This window comes from Neophocaena asiaeorientalis, unplaced genomic scaffold (genome assembly GCF_003031525.2).
Source record: "Neophocaena asiaeorientalis asiaeorientalis breed wild unplaced genomic scaffold, Neophocaena_asiaeorientalis_V1.1 scaffold148, whole genome shotgun sequence".
NCBI lineage: Eukaryota > Metazoa > Chordata > Mammalia > Artiodactyla > Phocoenidae > Neophocaena > Neophocaena asiaeorientalis.
The window spans coordinates 2,467,887-2,489,515 of NW_020174050.1; the positions used below are offsets into that span (position 1 = coordinate 2,467,887).

At 40.7% G+C, this 21,629-nt stretch overlaps 1 protein-coding gene across 3 annotated transcripts in view; it reads right to left on the bottom strand.

Annotated features, from left to right (window-relative positions):
• RASSF6 (Ras association domain family member 6) overlaps positions 1-21,629 on the bottom strand; it is a 63,136-nt gene that overhangs the window by 32,749 nt on the left and 8,758 nt on the right. For 2 of the 3 annotated variants that reach the window (XM_024754052.1, XM_024754054.1), the window contains exon 2: positions 18,415-18,513. In XM_024754052.1, the coding sequence (XP_024609820.1) occupies positions 18,415-18,479 (65 nt within the window). In that variant the 5' untranslated portion in view covers positions 18,480-18,513. Of the gene's footprint in view, positions 1-18,414; positions 18,514-21,629 lie in introns of those variants that run through there. The other variant, XM_024754053.1, reaches the window with a different exon arrangement.

A 21,629-nucleotide genomic window follows, 5' to 3' on the forward strand; every position in this document is an offset into this window, starting at 1 on the left:
AAAAAAAAAAAAAAAAAAAAAAAATTCTGGAGTATATATATCCACATATTTCTAGTGGGTGGTAGGATTTGAGATGATTTAAAAATTTTTTCTACTGTCCTCTCTGTTGTCAAGTTCTTCCCGGGGTTGTCGTTTTATAAAATTTTGAGTTAGTTTTATTTTGACAGTTAACAATTAAAATATTTTCATAAGAGAATAAATAAATAACCAAAGAATGGAAAATGACTGCAGACAAAGTGGTGAGGAGAGTGTTCTGTAGCAGGAGACAGCTGTAAAACAGATTTCGTTTCACAACATTTAATCAACCTAATTTAAGCACCTAGCATGTGCCTGACTTTATGCTTTCCACTGGAGATACAGCAACAGTTCAGGAATAGTTGTTGCTCCTAGGCATCTCACCTTCTGTGGCAGGTGGGCTCTGGCAATGGGAATGCTGGTTCCTGCCACACCTCCATCCTCCCCTTGTGCTACCACAGCTCAAGATGCTGCTGTCACTCACCCTGCTGGTCCAAGCTATCTTCTCTCACCTGAGTTATGGCAACAGTCTCCTAAAAGCCTCCCTGTATTTGTTGTCTATTCTCAACAGCAGGAGTTATTTTAAAACAAACCTGATCACCTCTCTCCTTTGCTCAAAGCTCTTCAATATCTTCTCATCATTAGAATAAAAGCCAATATCCTTCCAATGACTTCAAAGGCCAGTTGTGATCTGATCCCTTTTACACCTTCCATCACATTTCTACTTCTCTTTCCTTCACTCACTGAACTCTAGCCGCTGGCCTCCTTGATGTTCCTTGAGTACTCCAGGTACATTCTCACCCCAGGGCCTTTATACATGTTGTTCCCTCTGCCCAGAATGACCTCTCCCATGCCATCACACTGTTAGTGCATTCATTTTTTTTTTAGGCATTTACTCCAAAGTCACCTGCTCAAGGAGTCCTTCTTGACAACCAAATCTGAAAGTTTGCCTTCTCCCAACATTCGTATCCTGCTTTCCTCCTTACCTCTGCCCCTTGGTCACCATCTAACCTTGAATATATTTTATTTATTTATCTTATATTCTGTCTCCTTCACTAGACTGTAGCTCCAAGAGACTAGGCTTGCTTCCATGTTTCGTTCACACTATGTTTCATGTGCCTGGAAGAGAGCACGGCACATAGTAAGAACTCAACAAACACTGGTTGAATGAAATAATCAGAAGAAGTCTTATTCCTAAAATAAAACCAAACATATCAACAGGTGGAAAGTTTTTTTATATAAGTTGCTTTACGGGGGAGGCATCTCATGATATTAAACTTCCAGATATAGTAATTGCTAAAATCCCTTTGATCTTCAATACCTGTCTCCCTCCCATAAGAATACTTGGCTCCGTGAGGGCAGGAATTTTGGTCTATTTTATTTATTGCTGTCTTCCCAGTGCTTAGAGCAGAGCTTTGCTCATAGTGGGTGCTTATTCAATAAGCATTTAATGAATAATGAATGATAGAGTTCATGTATATTGATTTTTATGTTTGAGATCAGGTAAACATACTTTCCACTTGACTTTTCTCCCTTGTAATTTTTAATGCGCACATTTCCAAGGATCAGTACACTCCACACAAACACCACGTAAAAAAATTCTACAGAATTCCTCCATGTTATTTTTCTGTTTCCCAGCTGGCTTACTTTAGAATTTTAGTGTTGATGAATATTTCTGTTCTAAAGATCATCGGGCACACAAGGGATTTTGTTTCATTGGAGTCATTGCTGTGGAATAGTTCCTTAAAATTAACATACTGGTAAAGAGCATGAACACTTTTATAGCTCTCATTACTGGGCACCAGGGCAGCATACAGACATTTCCGGTTCACTTGGGATGCAACTCCTGATATGCTGAGCTGTGAGAGTTGTTATTAAAGTAAATGAATCTTTACATAACCTTATTCCCTTAGCTTCTGTTTCTGATAAAACTGCATGTTAAGGTATGGTACAAGTATCCTTCAAAGTATTTACCTCAGTACCATGTTTGATTAGAAAGATTATTCTCTGGGAACAAGCTACTTGGAAAATGTTTCTGTATCTGAAAAAACCTGACTAAATCTTTCTGCACAGAAATGTCTCCAAATGACCCAGGGAGTCAGCGAACTGTGGTCCCAGGCCACCTGCTTTTGCAAATAAAGTTTTATTGGAATACAGCCACACTACTTTGTTTGCCTATTGTCTATAGCTGCTTTTTTTCTATAACTGCAGAGGTGAGTAGCTGTGGTACAAACCAAGTGGCCTACAAAGCCTAAAATATTTATTATCTGACTCTTTACAGAGGTAGCTGGCCAACCTATAAACCATGTGTAACACAGGGTAACTAAATACCACAGAAATCTTCCATATTTTTCTCACCACAGGCAGGATCTTTCTGACTATCAGTGAAACTCTGAAAGATTTTGGCATGTGGAAGAAGAAAATAGTTCAGTAAAATAGTGTTGGGATAAAATTAGGTAAGTTAATGGTGCAGTAAAGTGAGGAACTAGAAAAGAGAATCCGGAAGTTAGGTGAACAATGACAGTAATGGTGTATGCATTCCAAATATTAAAACTTCATCACATTTTAATCGTATGCACTTTACCAGAGGAAATTTTGGAGATGATTAGTCTATGCACCTGTTGAAGCAATGGGTTAATACAACACGAGGATAAAGTGTAGCCTGCAACATTCTAACTCGACTTGTTGGCATTAAGGGCACAAAGAGCTGAAGAAGTTATTGTCAAGTTGATTATCTCTTATCTGCTGACTGATTCAAATTTTGTCCTCTAACAGAAGACCTGTCCTAATGGTTTGCTGTGTGATCACAATAAAGAGGCCTCAGCCATACACTGAGGTGGGTGAGAGCTTGAGGGAATAGATGCTGCCTAGTGTGCGCTCTGGAGGGAAAGGATTAAGCAAGAAGGGTGTGAGAAGCTTACCAGGCAAAGAAAATATTAACAAGGACATTCTAGATATTTCTGTAGTTTTTGTGGCAAAAGCTCAAAGAGTTGGGACTCTAAGAGTAGAACATGTAAAATGGGGAATGGTGAGTGACGAAGAAGCAGGCAGGAACCTTGTGAACCATTTTAAGAAGCTTAAAATTCACCCTGCAGGCAATGGGCACTTACTGGAGGTTGCAGGCAAGTGTAAGGTATGATGCTTCTAAGGGCCACTAGGGAGCTTATGGAAGACAGATTTCAGGACAAAACAACACGGAGGCAGCAAGATGAGTGGAACAACTGCAATGGTATTGGGGTAGAGAGCCAAGGCTATGTTCTGTGGAAAGGTGATCAAATGTCCCTCATGTACAGAAGAATCTAAAGCCTAGAAGAGACCTAAAATGAGTATAGGGATTATTTGGTTTAGGAGATCCAAAGGCCACCACTAAAGTGTTATCTAGGCAGCCCCTAGTCAGGAAAGGGAAGACTGATTTAATATACATGGTGACTTGTCAGTGCTAATTATAATGTATTTTTTAGAATTTAACTTAAATGTTACCTATGGACCTCCCTATCTCATAAAAAAGGAAAAAAATCATCTGTGTACTTTTCCCTCTCAGCTCCAAAGAGTCCCCCGCCAGCCTAGACCAGACAACTGTTCAGCTGCCCTAACAAAGCTATAAAGTGGGTGATAAGAAATGAATTCCATATCCAGTCTTCTCAGTTTACAAATTTTTCTAGAAGCCACAGGGACACCCAAGAAGTCGGCCTGGTACAAACAGCCTGTATATCAATACTTTACGTGTGATACGTAAATTGATTTTTTAAGAAGAGCTTGGCTTTCTCGAACATGAAATACTGTATCATAATATATCGTAAGGATTTTTTAAAAACATTATCACATAATATATAACATGAATAGTGTTTTTATAAAACTAAGGAATAGCAAACTTCCGTGAAAACTGGACTTCTAACTAAACGAACACATAGAATCTTAAGCTTCGCCGGGACAGAAGCTGGAACTGTGCACTGACAGTACAGAGAGGGGACCCTGATAGATGCAGATGGACACCCAGAATTAGTCATTACAGCTCCTGGGTGAGTGCTAACCAGGGAAAGACTTAACATGGGGGGGCGACAGGTGTAGGGGAATGATGCCAGGGTTCCTGCTCCTTTAAAGGTTCCCTGTTCCTGTAAGGCTCCCAGCTCAGTTTTAATGAGTAAAAGTGGATCCAGAGTTGACTGTAAAATGCTTAGGTGTACTTTGCACTTGTGGTCTGAATTGCATCTGCTCAGCAGATGGGAATTACCCACATTCTGACGTTTGTCATGAATAATGGGCTGAGCAAGAGAGGAGTTCCTCAATCTTATCACGCTATTTGGCCGGAAGAAACACTTTGTATTTAATTTTATAAACTGTAATATGCATTGACATATTGGACAGCATGATGAGTGGAAATGAGTTATGCCCTGCATCCATAGACAGAATGAATGTCAAATTTTAGTTGTAGTAAGAGTTTTCCCTCATTTTAGTAATGATTTACAGCATAATTCAGTGGCTGTCTAATCCTTTTCGTGGAAACCAGAAAACCCCATCTCATTCTTTACTAAGTGATTCTTAAAATTTGGACAAAGGCAAACCAGAAATACTGTTGTATGCTGTAGCCCAACACAAGCTTCAGAGATTGCCACATGACACAAAATAAACTTCAGTGGAAAATACAGCCCAATGTAGTCACCAAAGGCAAATTTGGCCATGGCTGTGCTTCCTGAGTTTGTGTTTTCTGCCTCTTGGAGACTTGCTGAAAAATGTTCAGGCTCCCAGCCAGGCAGCCATGGAACCAGATAGTGACAGCAGCACTAGAGACAGCATTCTGCTGTGTGTATTGCCATGTTTAAGAGCAGGAACCTAAAACATTCGAAAGAGTCTTTTCAAAAAGATGAGAAATTGAGGCAGAATAAAAATGCTAGCTTGCTCTCTTATACAGTCACCCATCCCAATTTTGTTCATAATGTTACATTTTAGCAATGAGATTAACTATTTAATGTCAGGTTCAAAAAACTGAATTTAAAAGTTAACTCAGAGTTATTTTTACAGAAAACATATTAACATGTAAAGATAGCAAATTGATCATTTTCTGGGAATTACGGTTGTGATTTTTTATTTTATGTGTTGTAGTTCTGTATACTTTTCAAACTCTATATAGTAAGTGCATAATACAGTCATAATGTTTTCATAATTTTTCTTCCATAAACATGTAATATGAACTTCTGTATGTTTTTGGAAAGGGGAACCAGGAAATATGCGGACAAAAGAATGAGTAAAGCCTTATCATTAAGCTCTTTGCCAAGACAAACCATCATTCCATATTACTGATGTCTGCAAGCAGTAGCAGAATTCTCTTAACCCACGTTATCCTTCGTTACTGTCAACTTGGATCCTGGAATTAAAATTGCAAACTCCTGCCGCCCCTCTTTCATAAGTGGCTACGGCTCCATTTCTTTTTGTCTTTGGCCTCATCTCCTGGCTCAAACGATGAGGAAAGAAGACTGCTTTTCAACCTTTGCTTAGAGACTTTCTTCAGCTAGCAAAGTAGGTTATTCATTTCCATTGCAAATGAAGGGATTGGGTTCCACAGTTTGAATACTGAGAAGCTGGGAAGGGAAGGGCTATCTCGATTGAAGCAAAAATGCAAAACCTAAAATGATCAGGGAGCCTTGAATTTGTTTAACTCTCCCGACCTCCTTCAAAAGGCTGCCCTTTTTGAAAAGGAAGGGTTTTGAACATCTTTATCAACTCTGCTCAAGTATCATTAATTATTGCTGGTGGTTAGGATGATGGTGCCTGTGATTTGTTTACCTTTTTCTTCCAAGCAGTTCTATTCTAGACCCTAAGTCTCTGTCAGTGCTGACAATTGATAATAAAAAGGACCTGGGAGTTTCCTGAAATCCATTAGTCATCTAATCAATAAGGTAATATAACTAGACTTGTCTCACCTCCCACCCTCTGGCTGCTTTCGGCCATTTTGTGACTTTTGTATTTTCTGAGGTATACATCTTTTTAAGATTACCCCTGTAAACAATGGCCCTGGAGCTACTGATGAATAGATCTATCAACTTCTCTCAGGTCCTTAACACCTAGAACTCAGATAAGAGCAAAAGGATTAAATATTAAGATATAATTTCACAATATTAAAAAGAAATTTGAAGTGACTGATGACTAGTTGGTTGATAGAAAACAAAAACCCCCCAAATGTTTTCTTGATTATGAAAACTCCACTGTTTAAGAGAGGAGCTGTAGCTACTCAGAACAAAGTCACTAGATGTTGGTAAGACATGGAAGAGGGTCTAAAAAGGGAGAGGCAAAGAAGGATTGTATCATTTATTAAAATGCTTGTGCTTCTGAAGAAGACAGGAATGTGCTTTAGAACTGGTATCTGATTTTGAAGAGAATTACTTTCTAAGCGTAACTATCAGATTTTATATTTTAACACACTAGCTTGTTTTCTAACAACCTCAGATAAAGGAAGACACTTATCTACTCTCTTCCCCTCTATGGTTTGGCTTCTGAAGATTTTTATGAAAAAGATTTTAAAAAAATTCACAGTCTATTATTCCAGTTGGCGGCTGCAATGAGCAGCTTCCGCATCAGACCTTGGTTTCTGTTATCACATGCAGCTGACTTCCTAAGGGCAGCCCAAGGGGTTTGTGGACAGGGAAGAAAGAATGAGGGAAGTCTATGTTCTACAATCTCCTTTTCTGGCCTGAAACACAGAGAAGTATGGTCTCTGGCTCACAGCCCTGACACTATTTGCAAATTAGTACTGATTTTCATAGTCTATTCTAATCCAAAGTAGGGACTTGAAACTACCTCCACTTTGATGGAATAGTCTGTTTCTTGTTGTAGCTGATGGTTTTGGAGAGAACAAAGAAATATTTAGTGCCCAAGAAAAAGCTGTTTGAAAACTACAGAAAAATTATGTGCCCTGAATGTGTGGACAATATGAAACACAGTGGTAGATGTGCTATATTAGATAAATGGTTCTAAAACCCGACCTGAAGGGCTTGTTGAAACAGATCATGACGGGCACCTCCAAAGTTTCTTATTGAGTTATGTCTGGTGTGGGTCCTGAGAATTTGCATGTTTAACGTGTTCCTAGGTGATTCTGGTACTGCTAGTCCAGAGACCACCCTTTTTTTTTTCGTTTTATTCTTTGCGGTACGCGGGCCTCTCACTGCCGTGGCCTCTCCCGTTGTGGAGCACAGGCTCCGGACGCGCAGGCTCAGCAGCCTAGGCTCATGGGCCCAGCCGCTCCGCAGCATGTGGGATCTTCCCGGACCGGGGCACGAACCCGCGTCCCCTGCATCGGCAGGCAGACTCTCAACCACTGCACCACCAGGGAAGTCCCAGAGACCACACTCTTGAGATCTTTTAGATCTCAGGATGCTGAGAATCATGGTGATATTATTCTTTTAGGGGAAGGGAAGTCTATCAACTAGCAGGTTGCAGGTTGAAACAGGCGGACATTCCAACTGAAACTAAAATAGTTACATATAACCAGCCTGCTAACACTTCTGCCCTTTCCTCCTCTGTTACTGAAGTAAGAGGCCAGAGAACACTGTCCTTGCAGACATTCTTTAGGAGGCGGTTTGTTCTAGTTTCTTATTGCTGCTATAACAAATTACTACAAACCTAGTGGCTTTAAACAACATAAACATTATCTTACAGTTGTACAGGTCAAATACAGGTCTCACTGGCTATAACCAAGGTATCAGCAAGGCTGTACTTCTGAAGGCTCTAGGGGAGAATACATTTCCTTGCTTTCTCCACTTTCCACAGCCTACCCACATTCCTTGGCTTCCGGCTCCCTTTTCCATCTTCAAAGCCAGCAGTGGCTATACAATCCTTCCCACTCCATCACTCTGACATGGAATCTTTTCACATAGTTCTACCCTCCCACATAAGGACCCTTATGATAACATTGGGCCCATCTGGATAATCTCCCAAATTTAAGGGATGCTAACGGATTAGCATCCTTAATTCCATCTGCAACCTTAATTCCCTTTTGCGACGTAATGTAAAATATTCACAGGTTCAGGGGATTAGGAAGTAGACATCTTTAGGAGGTCATTGTTCTATCACGGGATTCAAGGGTGACTCCTATCCAAATATTGTCTGAATACTTGGGAGGCATCTTGTTAGAAATCAGAATCTGTATTTTAACCGAGCTCCCCAGGAAATTTGCATGTATGTTAAAATGGAGAGAAGCCCTGATACAATCACCTTGCCACTAGGTATGAAACAGTATTTAAGGGTAACATATGTCAAGCCAAAATACTAAAGTCCTGATTTAGTTCCTTGATGCTAATACTCCCATACTCACTCATCATCAACAAAAGTTTATTGAGGGATTACTGTGTAATAGACAATGTAATAGATGCTGGGGAGACTGCAATATTTAAAACCAATGGGGCCCGTGCAGTGATGGGAGTTGCTTTCTGGAGGAAGAAGATAGAAAAAAACAAAACAAAACAAAAGAGCAAATAAAGAAATATGTTGATTTTACATAGGGGTAAGTGCCATAATAACAATGAAACATCATCCTGTGATGTAGCAGATGAAAGTGGGCATTTTAGAGAACAGGATCAGGAGGCCTGAAATATTAAACTGACACCTGAATAATGGGAAGGAGCTATAGCCCTGTGCAGAGTCAAAGAAAGTGTCCTGAGCAAGAGATGTCGGTGCCACATCTTGTGTGCAGCACTAAGCTTGACATGTTTAAAGGAGAAAAACAAGGGAAGAATGGCTCAAGATGAGGTTCTAAAGGTTCTCCAGGCCAGATCGCATTGGGCCTTAGAGAGACTCCTTATGGTAAGGAGTCTGCAATAGGAAGCTTTGAAGGGTTTAAGCAGGACGCCGTGACGACATTGAAAAGAGACGTTCTGGCTGCTCGGGGAGGATGGATTACGGGGACAGGGAATGGAAGCTGGCAGCCCAATTAGGAGGCAGTAATAGTTGTCCAGGCAAGAGATAGTGGTGACTTGGACTAGATGGTGAGAAGTGGTTGTATGTTGCAGGTGGAGTTGATGGGACTTGCTGTGGGGCTGGGTGTAGAAATGAGGAAATGAAACAATTACGTTGGTTTCTAGCTTCCGTTAGGATCTTGCTTCTCATTTTTCCATGATTTAAACTTTTAGGTCTCTCTAATAAGTGCCCTATAGATTTTTTTTTTTAAAGCCAGTTAAAAAGTAAACAGAGATGTGTCACACAACACGCGTCATGATTGGAGCAGATGCAGGCTGACGGTAAAAGAACACGCTTTGTGTATGAACAGCTGGGAAATTTTGTGCTGGTTGAGGGTGATTACCTTGACATCACAGTCTGATGCCCCTTGTTCCCTTGAGATGGGGAAACTATTCTGTTAAGCCTTTCAGACTGATATGCCTTTCAGCCACTTGGACCATCGGGATTGTTACTAGAGTGTCTGAAACACAGCAGGTGGTCAGTGATCCTCGGAGTCATCTATGTGAGCGTGAACTACAGACAGGGCTTTCCTTACAGGCTTTTATGGTGCTCTTCTGTAATGCTGCCATGACTTTGACCACTGATTCTCTTTACATTGGAAAAAGTATATTAAGGGGCCTCCTTGTTTCTATTCTGGGCATCCTCCATCTACTCTTCACACTGTATCCAGAGTATGTAGAACATACATAAGCATATCATCTGCTTTGGTTAACATCCTTAAATGTCTCTCTACTGCTCTTGGTATAAAAGCCCCAAATCCTTATCACAGCAGGTAAAGTCCTGCTTGGTCTCTCTTCCTCTTTAGCCTCTTTTACAGAGATGCTTTTTTTTTTTTTTTTAAGAAGATGTTGGGTGTAGGAGTTTAGTAATTTATTTATTTATTTTTGCTGTGTTGGGTCTTCGTTTCTGTGTGAGGGCTTTCTCTAGTTGTGGCAAGTGGGGGCCACTCTTCATCGCGGTGCGCGGGCCTCTCACTATCGCGGCCTCTCTTGTTGTGGAGCACAGGCTCCAGACGCGCAGGCTCAGTAGTTGTGGCTCACGGGCCTAGTTGCTCCGCGGCATGTGGGATCCTCCCAGATCAGGGCTCGAACCCGTGCCCCCTGGATTAGCAGACAGATTCTCAACCACTGCGCCACCAGGGAAGCCCCAGAGATGCTTTTTCCTGTGTCCTGCACCTCAACCATTCTGGGAACTTTCACTGGCTGGAACTCTGGTCTCCCTCTGGCTGTGAAGATGTCAGGCTGGCTCCCTGTGTCAGGAGTGCTCTCCTGCTGACTCTCTTAACCTTGTTAGCTTGCATCACCTTCAGATCTCTGGACTTCCCTGCTTAGGCTAGATCCTTATTTTCTCGTAGAACTTGGTTCTTTTCCTTCTGAACACTGACCTCATTTTGTTACCAGGCTTTTAGAGCTGTGGTCTCACTGTGATTTCCAGAGCAGTAGCCTCTGTACCACCTGGGAACTTACATGTGCAAGTGCTCACTCTACTCCAGACCTGCTGAATAAGAAACTCTGGGAATGGGGCCCAGCAATCTTTATTTTACCAAGCCCTCCAGAGATTCTGATAAAGGCTCAAGTTGGAGATTTGTGGCTTCAGACTACAGCCTCCATGAGAGTAGGGCTCTTGTCTGTCTTTGCTCAAAATTGCTACCCCAGCTTCTAGTCAGCGTCTGGCTAATGGTGTGCTCTCAGCAATTGTTTGTTTAGGGAATAAAATATAGGAAACTGAATGCTGAGCAACATTTAGAGGGGAAAGGTCTTTTACCAGCATAGCTAACAGGACCAGAAATTCAAGTAAACTCTGTGTCATCTATTTCTAGAGTCTTTGAATTTTGACCTCATCAGACTTTCTATTGAAACATTTTCAGTGTGTATTGGGCAGACAGATGATCTTGTTGTTTTTTAATGGACTAAAGTGATAAAATAGGTAAATGTGGAGTAGATACATTTTATTGTGAATAGCAGTCATATTGGTATGCTCAATGGCTGTTAACAATATATATTCATTGAAAAATATCTGACATAAAGCTTAATGACCCTTTTCACTAGTCTGGGGGTGATATTACTGACCTTTATGTAAAATTCTGATATCCAATTTCTCACAATAAAATGAATTTTTACTAGGTCACCAGACATGAATAATGGGAATGTTTACATAAATTTAAAAGAAAAACTCCCACATAGAAAAAGATTCCTCTTTTTTTTTTTTTTAGCAATACGCGGGCCTCTCACTGTCGCGGCCTCTCCCGTTGCGGAGCACAGGCTCCAGACGCGCAGGCTCAGCGGCCATGGCTCACGGGCCCAGCCGCTCCGCGGCATGTGGGATCTTCCCGGACCGGGGCACGAACCCGCGTCCCCTGCATCGGCAGGCGGACTCTCAACCACTGTGCCACCAGGGAAGCCCAAGATTCCTCATTTTTAAAGGAGATGGTCCTACACATGTCTCAAACTTTTTGCCCTGGCTTATTTTAAAATCCTGACTCCTATCAAAATATGTCAGGGAGGACTCCCTTATCCTTTATTAAAGACAACAGTCCAAAGGTCTTCAGAAGGGTGTGGCCCTGTCTTTATACACCTACCTGCAGGGCATGCTGAGGCTTGCAGTGTTTGCGCCAGTTCCTTTGATCCAGAGAAGACCCAGGCCATGGGACCTGGGCAAACACTGCCCTCTGGTTCTGCCCGCCAGGTAGGACGCAGCCCCTGGAACACTGGCTCTTTGTGCTGAGTTTGTGCTCAGAGGTGCAGGTGGCTGCTTTCTTTGTTTCAGCAAAGGGTACTGGCCAACATGCTTGGCAAAAGGAACTGTTTGGAGTGATGCACTTTCTGCTCAAGTTTATTACATCATGCTAATTAGAGTTAGTTAGTAAGGACAGGAATGCACATGGGCCTTGGGGCCACTGTTGGAAGAGCTGCAGCCTGCAACGGTTTGTATTAGGTTCCTAAGTAGGAGAATAAAAAAATCTAACAAGTTCCGAGAGTGAAATCTGATCTACATTCTAGAACTGGATTTGAACTCTTTTTTCAAATTCAGGATTGACATTTACTCATCCCTAAAATGCCCTGATTTTAGCCTAAGACCTGAAGTGAAAGCACTTTGAAAGCAACCATAGGGAACCACTTTTTTTTTTAATACTCAGCTCACTTAGAATATTTACCATGTGAAGCAACAGAGCAGTGACAACCCCAGGCAAGGAAAGAGCAACTGGAATCTTAATCATTTGAGCATGGAGTTAACTTATGCCAGCACCCTTCACTCAGGGAAGTTTCTAAACTCAGAAAATTCTTATCCAGGAGTAAGACATAAATGTTATATGGCTTACTGTGCTATTAAATCAATACCTCTTATTTTCATGGATCATATATTTGCTGAAAGCAAAATTTTCATTAAGGAAGGTCTATTTTCCTATTAATTTGCAGCATTTTCATGTATTTCTGTGCATGAAAATAAATATCGCTTAATAAGTTGGTGATTTCTGTCTTGCCAGAACAACGCTTGTCACAGAATGGGAGCTGAATAACTACTTAAGTGAATAAATGAAGACTGGAGGGCTTCCCTGGTGGCGCAGTGGTTGAGAGTCCGCCTGCCGATGCAGGGGACACGGGTTCGTGCCCCGGTCCGGGAAGATCCCACATGCCGCAGAGCGGCTGGGCCCGTGAGCCACGGCCACTGAGCCTGTGCGTCCGGTGCCTGTGCCCCGCAACGGGAGAGGCCACAGCAATGAGAGGCCCGTGTACCGCAAAAGAAAGAAAAAAAAAAAGAATGGAGGGCTTAATGACAAGCTGGATATCATAGGTAGTCACTGGTATCATTATAATTTTTGGTGACTATTTTGTAAAGATTTCCCTGAGTTCCAGAAATTTTGTTTATTTCAGGTGGGCAGAAGTTCTCAAACTTTAAGCCTTTCCTCCTCTGAGCAGTAGTGTCTGGACTCCAGTAATACTTCAGAATCACCTGATTAGCTCTGAGGGGGAGCGCAGCATCTGCACTGTTAATAAGCATCTTGATCGGAAGGCAGGTGGCCCCTGGACCACATTTTGAGGAATGCTATCTTCAAGTCCAGTGTTTGCGTAAATGCTATATTATTTTACTTTACCACCTGGAATACCAATAATACATGGATACTAGAGTCTGAAAGGGTATCTGTGGTATAGAAGATAAACTGCAAGTGCCCAATTCAGTCAATTCAAAATATGACACAAAATAAGGGTCACTAGAAATGCAGACACTTTGGAAATATCCTCCCCCAGAATATGTGGTTTCATTTTAACATATTTCATTGTAGGCCAGTTATAAAATGGGAATGCATATAGGTTCTCAAATTTTGTTCGTTTTCTTTCTCTTCTTAGATTCTAAATGATTAGAATGTATGTATAAAAATATTTTCAGCGATTAAAAAATTACAAAGTGCTGGCTTCAAGGCTATTTTGTGGGAAAGTGATTGATACAGTCTGGCTGAGGGCTCTGGATGTGCTGTTCAAAACTAATCATTCATGTACTGCTTTTATGAGTTTGGCTAACTCCAAGTATAATCTGTTATCACTTAATATTTTTCTAGTTGATGTTCCTCTTTTTATATATTCATTCAACAATTATGTATTACTTATCGCATTAATATTTGCAGAATTATATATGAAACACTACCCTCTCCCCTTAAATTTTCAGTCTTATTTGGGGAATAAAATAAATAAATATAATACATTAGAAAGTGAGAGTGTTCTGATAGCATGTGGTTCAGGATGGGTGTTTTCATTAGTTATAGGACCCATGGTTGTGAGTGACAGAAACCCAACCAAGTTACTTAGTAACTTGGTTACTAAGCAAGCTTTTATCTGTCCTGAGAAATAATGTTTGTGAAATCAAAGATTTCATGTGCTAGTTATATTTTTCTAATGCTTTCCAAGAGTGTTCAAATAAAAACCAATTATTTATGTTTAACCTAAAATCATCTCACGTATCAAGGCCATCCAGGTACCTCACCTTGGGAAAGAGGATGCAAAAGATACTTAGGTCTTACCTTCAAGGGGCTTACATTCTACCTTGGGAAACCAGGCATCTGTTATGAGGCAGTAAAGACAAGGCAAGAAGCCTTAAGCTGTTGGTGGGAGAGACAGCTCATCAAACTATTTTAGAAAGCTAATTTGTAACAATAACATTAGATTTACTTGTATACTTTGATTCAGTAATTACACTTCTGTGAACTAGTCCTTGTGTATGCAAAATATTGGAGCCATCTTGAAGGTCAAAATTAAAGAAATTATATTATGACATTTCTATATTGTTGAGTGATATAGTATCATTAAAATCATCTTTAGGAAGATTATTTTAATAGTATGGGGAAATATTTGTAATATAATGCCAGGTGTGTAAAACAAGATATAGAATGATCTCAACTATATAAAATAAAATCCTTAGAATATGGGTCATATGACAAAATTAAATAGTACATTTTCTGAGTAGTAAGATTATGGATAACTTTATTCTTTCAATTTATATGTTTCTATATTTTCTCAGCTTTTATAATATAAATATATAAAATACAATAATTTATAAAACAATCATACTTTCATAATTAGGAAGTAAATATTTTAAAAGAACAAACACACAAGTAATTAACAGGCTAATTAAAATCTTACTGCAGTTCAGGGAGGATTTCATGGGAAAAGTGAGAAACGGAGACTGGGAAGCTATAAAATATTACAAAGGAAACGGAAGTTGACCTGGTAACCACCGGTGTATGGAATAGGTGTTCATTTCAGTGAAAATTCTTGATTTTCATACTGTGATTACACAGATGAATAAAAGGAATGTAGTGTCCAGGACGAGAAGTTACCATCAGCTGCTCATGGCTACAAAATGAGATCGACATAAATCAATTAAGAACAGAACAAAGAGCTTCATGAAGGTGGAAGAAAGCTGTTCTAGAGAAACAGAGGATTCAAGGCCTGAGAATAAAGAGAAACACATGTGAACCAATAGCAGGGTTGGGAAGAACAGGACCACCCCTCGGAGCAGACATGAGTTAGGGAGGGCACTGGGACTTCTCTCTGACCTTTGTCTTGAGGTTTTATAGGGGAAGAGAGGTCATGGAGATGCCAGTGAGTGCAGAAGGGGACTGTGAATTGCTATTTGGATTGTGGGGTGCCTGCTTAGGGTGCCTTTTAATCTGATCATAAGGGTAAATCTAAAGGTTTTGGTGAGAAAGGACCTTGCTTTCTCAGGAATCCAAGAGGTGAAGAGCAGCTGTGTAGCTGAAGTAGATGAAAAAGAAAAGATTGCAACCTCAGAATGAGAGGTGGCCCCAGGAGTAGTTTAGCAATGCACTGAGGGCGCGGCTGGTGGGAGGTGAGAATCAGGATTCCATGGGCTGACCTGAGTCAAGCAGAGTTGAATAACAGGAAAATACGTACAAGGGTTCGTACATTCTTCTCTTATGCCGTGTACCGTTTCTTCTCGAAACTTCCCTCCCAGTGTGGTAAATTTGTTTTCCTGGCTGGTTAAACTTACACTCCACAGAAGGCATTTACGCAAAAAGGAACGCTGGTGTAGACCCAGGGCTACTGTCTTTGGACACACCTTTGTTCAATGTTTCTGTAATTTTCTCTGGGGGGAGGCACTGTGGTAGGAGGACCTTCTTGGGGCTGTGCTGGGCTCTTACCCTGTTCTGCCCTTTCTGTCACTCTCTCGTGAGCGTCTTCCCTTTTCTTCACAGTCTCTCCCATCTTCTCCATCATCCCTCTATCTTGAATCTCATTTGCCTCCTGCTTCCCCTGCAGATCACTCACATGCTTTTTTCATCATTTTCTCTTCCCAAACCATCATCTTTCAGGTCCTCTCAACAGTGTCCATCCTGTTACCATGTCCATCTCTTACTTCTCTCTAGGATCTTTCTATCTCTCTTCCCTTTGGTTTCATATGGATGTTACTTTCTCTGACTTTCATTATCAGTCATCTGCACTTATTTTAAAAATTAATTTCTGCCTTTCATTTCAATTTCCCATTTTCTCAACTTCCCTCTTCTCCTTGTATCCCCAGCAACACTTCAGCTACCTTGACACCCCCAAGCGGTGTTTTCTATACTTGCCCACTCTATCACTGCCCCTCCTCTCTGTTCAGTGTTCACATTCCTTCTGCCCACTTTCCATCCAATGTACTACTGCTCGCCTTGTTGTTTCCTACTTTTCCTTTCACTCTTTTCTAACCCTGGATCTTGAACCTTCTCTATCACACTTATTCCCTTGGTGACATTAGTCAGTCTCAAACAGAACTTGTCTAGGACTGAACTCCCGATCTTCTACCCCAAACCTGCTCCTCCTGTAGTCTTTATAATGTCAGAAAGTATTCACTCCATTCTTCCTGACCCAAATCCTTGGAATCATCCTTAATCTTTCTCTTTCCCTCATACCCACATCTAATCCTTCAGGAAATCCTATTGTTTCTTCCTTCAAAATATACCCAGAATCTGAGCATTTTTCCCCACCTCCACCCCTGCCACCTCGGTCCAAGCCACCATCATCTCTACTCTGGACTATCCGCTCCTCGATAGTTTCTCTGCTTCTATCCTTGTGTCCTCTTCAGTCTGTTCTTAAAGCAGCAGCCAGACAGATTCAGTCACTCGTGTACTCAATAATCTTCAATGATTTCTCATCTTGTAAGTGGGAAAGACGAAGTCTCAGTGGCCTATGAGGCCTTACGTATTCTGGTCCCATTCTGTCTCTGACCTCACCTTCTCCTACTGTCCTCCCTATTTCACTTTCCCATACCAGCTTCCTGCACCCTTACAGGCGTGTGACTGCCTCAGGGCTGTGAACTTGGTGTCCCCTTTCCTGGAAGAGGACCTGGGAGGCTCCCAGCCAGATACCCACACAGCTCACTCACTTCCCTCCTTCAGGCTTTTCCCTACTGCTACCTCCTTCCTGAGGCCTTCCTTGGCCATCTTACATGAAATCATAACTCACTGCTCTCTACCCTCTGCAATCATTACTCCCCTTCCAGCTTTATTTTTATTCTTCATATCTTTCAGCACCTAATAGTGCATCTTGTTTTACATTTATCCTACATTTTGACTGTATCCCTCTTTTAGGAGGCAACCCCACGAGGGTAAGTGTTTTGTTTCATTCATTACTGAACGCTCAGGGTCCACAGGAGTATAAACTGCTTTTAGGAAGCAGTCTATAAGTATCTGAGGAATGAATAACTCCTCTATCTTTTACTTCCTGCCTTCTTCCCGCCTCTTATATTTCATGCTTATCCTCCAGCTGTGGCTTTAATTCCATTTTTGGCCATATTTATTCCTTTTGCTTTCCCATTGTGCAATCCTGCATCATTTATACTACTTTCCTCTGTCATTTATTTGGCTTTGTTTCTCTTCCCTGTAAGACATGGATCACATTCCAGGGCGACTTGTTTTTTTTCTTACCTTTGTGTCTTTTCCCTTTTCAGCTTCTGCTCTAGCTCAGCCAGGTTCGTCTCTTATCTTTACTCTTATAGTTTTCAAATCCCTGCTCTATTATTCTTAAACTAGCATAAGATGCTATCTGCTGTGTATAAGAAAATAGCCATAGCTGTTGACCATCTATTGCATAATCTAACATCAAGAGGGAAACAGTAAAAATGAAGTATGTCCTGAGGAGCAACAGAGGGAAGGAGAGGCCAGGAAAGCCTGGTTTAAGCCCATAGGCTAATTCTTTGGATATATTATTTATGAGGAGCCTCGGATCCTTTACTTAACGCTGTTCCTGAGAACTGTGACAACTATTAAAATAGAAATTTAGCTTTTGGTGAAATTAGACCACTATTTATGAAATATGAGTCATTGTTCCATGATAGGCTATGGCTTTTCAGTCTTCAGGAACGTATTTATTCAATTTCTAATTCAGTGTCTCCACTGATGATTCATATCATTGATCTTGTGGTTCATACATCACGCTTTTTTTATTGATACACATTTAGACTTTATTATAATACCTATGGAAGACCCAAATTTAGGCACTCTTTATATCATATTTTCTGAAATATTTTACAAAGGCCTCATACTTTTTATAACATTTAATTCACTGGGCTCTCTTCGTAGTAGATGAGAAAAATTAGAAAATGTAATGATGCCATTTCCCAAGTTTTTCCAATACAGTTAAAACTTTCAAAATGAAGCTTAGGGGGCTTCCCTGGTGGCGCAGTGGTTGAGAGTCCACCTGCCGATGCAGGGGACGCGGGTTCGTGCCCCGGTCCGGGAAGATCCCACATGCCGCGGAGCGGCTGGGCCCGTGAGCCATGGCCGCTGAGCCTGTGCGTCCGGAGCCTGTGCTCCGCAACGGGAGAGGCCACAACACTGAGAGGCCCCCGTACCGCAAAGAAAAAAAAAAAGAAGCTTAGAATGACAAAATGCATAATATACATAAGGTGTAATCCACAAATGACTGATAACTAGAAAAACATATAATACAGGTGTACAGTTACCTGGTAATGAATGTCCTCTCATTGATGAAGATCCAAGAAGAGGACTGGTGAGCCATCATAGTCATTTTCTCCCCCTTTCTGAGATCATCTGAGGCTACCCTAAAACATTAGAATAATATTAATGATATGTTCCTGTGATGCATTCATAAATTAGTTTCTGCCTTAAACTGAAATTATTTGTTGTGTCCCTATTGTGTAAAAATATTTTGGGGAGAATTTTTAAGTAGTGTTTTTTGTATGGGCATGAGGGTTGGGTTGGAGGGGCCGGGAAGAAAGAGAGTTTTTTTTTTTTTTACCATGTGCCTGCTCTGGATCCTACACTCTGAATGTGGGCCATTTGATGGATGTTATCTCATTTACTCCTCAGACCATGCCAGCAAAGTAGGGGTGTTATTTCCATTTCACTTAGTAAGTAGTGGAACAAATAATTTGAAGCAAGGTCTGAATGTCTTTAGGGTTTCCTCTTATTTTTCTTTCCAGCATTGTTTTCGCAGCTTGAAAAGGGTTTGAGTGTCTATAAATTTGTCTGTTCTAAGATTCTTTTAAAAGATTTTTTTTCCTATGTCAAAGGGAATTAATTTTCAGGATAAGTTCAGAGTTCTAACTACAACTCACTTTGAGTGGGTTTCTAAATGGCATCCTCCAAACCTGCTTTTCATGTTTATTCACAGGATAATTTGTTTTGGGAACAAGTAATACTGTGTTGCTTTTTCCCATCCCTTCCCACCCCCTCCCCCACCTCCATATAGCTTTAAGATGTTTAGGTGTTTTACTCCATTCTTATTACTCAATACATGCTTTTGAGAAAAATCTATTTTATTCTCTTTTGATATCAGTTTCCCATTTTAAACTGAAAATTATATTCTTCATATAATTCATGGAAAATAGTAGTAAAGGAAGAGGAACATATAATTTAATTTCGACCATCTAAAGAAAGATGATAAAGAGGGCATATGAAGAAGTACTAGATGAGCCAGAAATACATAGCTTGACATATGGTTTTCCCCTTGGTAATCAATTCAAGAGACTGACAACTGTGTGATAGAGAAGGGGAGAGAGAAAGGCAGACAGGGGTGGAGCAAGATTTCTAACAAAGGACAAAACAAACTGCAGTGTTGGCCCATGATAAATGCTACTGATTTGCAAATTTATAAGTGAAATCCTGGACCAGAGATGTGCTGATAATCACTTCCCAGTTCACGGCTGTACTAGCCACGCTCTCAGTGATACAGGGATCCAGTATGTCTGAATTTGGCATAACTCCCTTTATAAGGAGCCCTATTTCTGAATTTTTAGTACTTGATTTGGAATACATGCTAAGAATTTTTTTCATTTTTCTACAGTTCCGATACTACCAGGTTTTAGTGATTTAAAAGTTATCTTCGGGCTTCCCTGGTGGCGCAGTTGTTGAGAGTCCGCCTGCTGATGCAGGGGACACGGGTTCGTGCCCCGGTCCGGGAGAATCCCACATGCCACGGAGTGGCTGGGCCTGTGAGCCATGGCCGCTAAGCCTACGCGTCCGGAGCCTGTGCTCCGCAACGGGAGAGGCCACAGCAGTGAGAGGCCCGCGTACCGCAAAAAAAAAAAAAAAAAAAAGTTATCCTCCTGTTCCATCTCTCTATAAATGCACAGATGGGCTTAGGGTGTTTGAAGCTGCTGCTTCCTGGTGCAGAGCTTACACTTTATTGAGAAGTGTAAAAAGGAAAAAAGAGAAGGCCCATGAGGAATTCTGTCTAGTTGAAATAATGTTTCTGAAGCCTTCCTGATTTTATATTTTATAGTAAAATTTCTAGATATTTTTGAGAAAAAATTACATGTCTTCCTGTTATACTTGTAAATAAAATTTCCAAATTTTATTTGTAAAATAAAATTGACTTCTGAAAAAAATTCATTTAGTTTTAAACTTCTGTTTATATAGCAGCTCAGTGTTATTTTCTTTAAAAAGATATTAAATTCCCAAAAGCTTATGTGATCCAAAAAGAGGCATGTTGCAATCATTGAAATTTTGGGGGGCAACATGATAATACAAGCTAGCTAAAGTAGAGAAGAAATCCTAGGGCCATGTTTGGTGGTGCGCAGAAAAAAGGAACATGTACTGTGTAAACTGAAAAACTAGGGAAACTGTGGCCCAAGGCAAGGAAGGATCAGGCACTTTAGTAAGTCTGGTTTTGGAGTATTTCTAGAAGAAATTCTCTCCTGTATGATTCTGTGCAAGGGAACATATTCCTTCTACTCCAGCAATTGAATTCAAACTGACTGAACCCTGTCCCATCTCACAAACACAGCCTGAAGTTACCAGGCAGCCAAAATCAAGCTCTGACTTGCAGGGTTGATTAAGTGTAATGTAACATCCTTCCAGTCTCCTTCAGGCTCTGGAAACTGTGGTCAGACATGAGTAATAACCTCCTTTATGTCTTCATATAAATGGCATTAGGGTGTGACCAGAGATTTTATATAATATTTTCTAGTCATTCCATTTTGCAGAAATAGAATATTTAATTATCATTGCTTCAAGCCTATAGAATCATAGGAGCTATAGCCAGGATAAAAAGTAGGCTAGAGAGAAAAGTTCCATTTTTTTTAAACACCTTTATTGGAGTATAATTGCCTTACAATGGTGTGTTAGTTTCTGCTTTATAACAAAATGAATCAGTTATACATATACATATGTCCCCATATCTCTTCCCTCTTGAATCTCCCTCCCTCCCACCCTCCCTATCCCACCCCTCTAGGTGGTCACAAAGCACCGAGCTGATCTCCCTGTGCTATGCAGCTGCTTCCCACTAGCTATCTACCTTACATTTGGTAGTGTATATATGTCCATGCCACCCTCTCACTTTGTCACAGCTTACCCTTCCCCCTCCCCATATCCTCAAGTCCATTCTCTAGTAGGTCTGTGTCTTTATTCCCGTCTTGCCCCTAGGTTCTTCATGACCTTTTTTTTTTTCCCTTAGATTCCATATATATGTGTTAGCATACAGTATTTGTTTTTCTCTTTCTGACTTACTTCACTCTGTATGACAGACTCTAGGTCCATCCACCTCACTACAAATAACTCAATTTTTTTATTTTAAAAAAGAAGGGGAGGAATTTCCTCCTTTTCCTTCTGAAGCAGGTCATTTTGATTTTGGTTGGGGTAAGCTGTGTGAAAGACATTCTATGTTTTCTTTCTCCAGGAGAATACCAGCAAAAAAAAAAAAAAAAAAGAAAGAAAG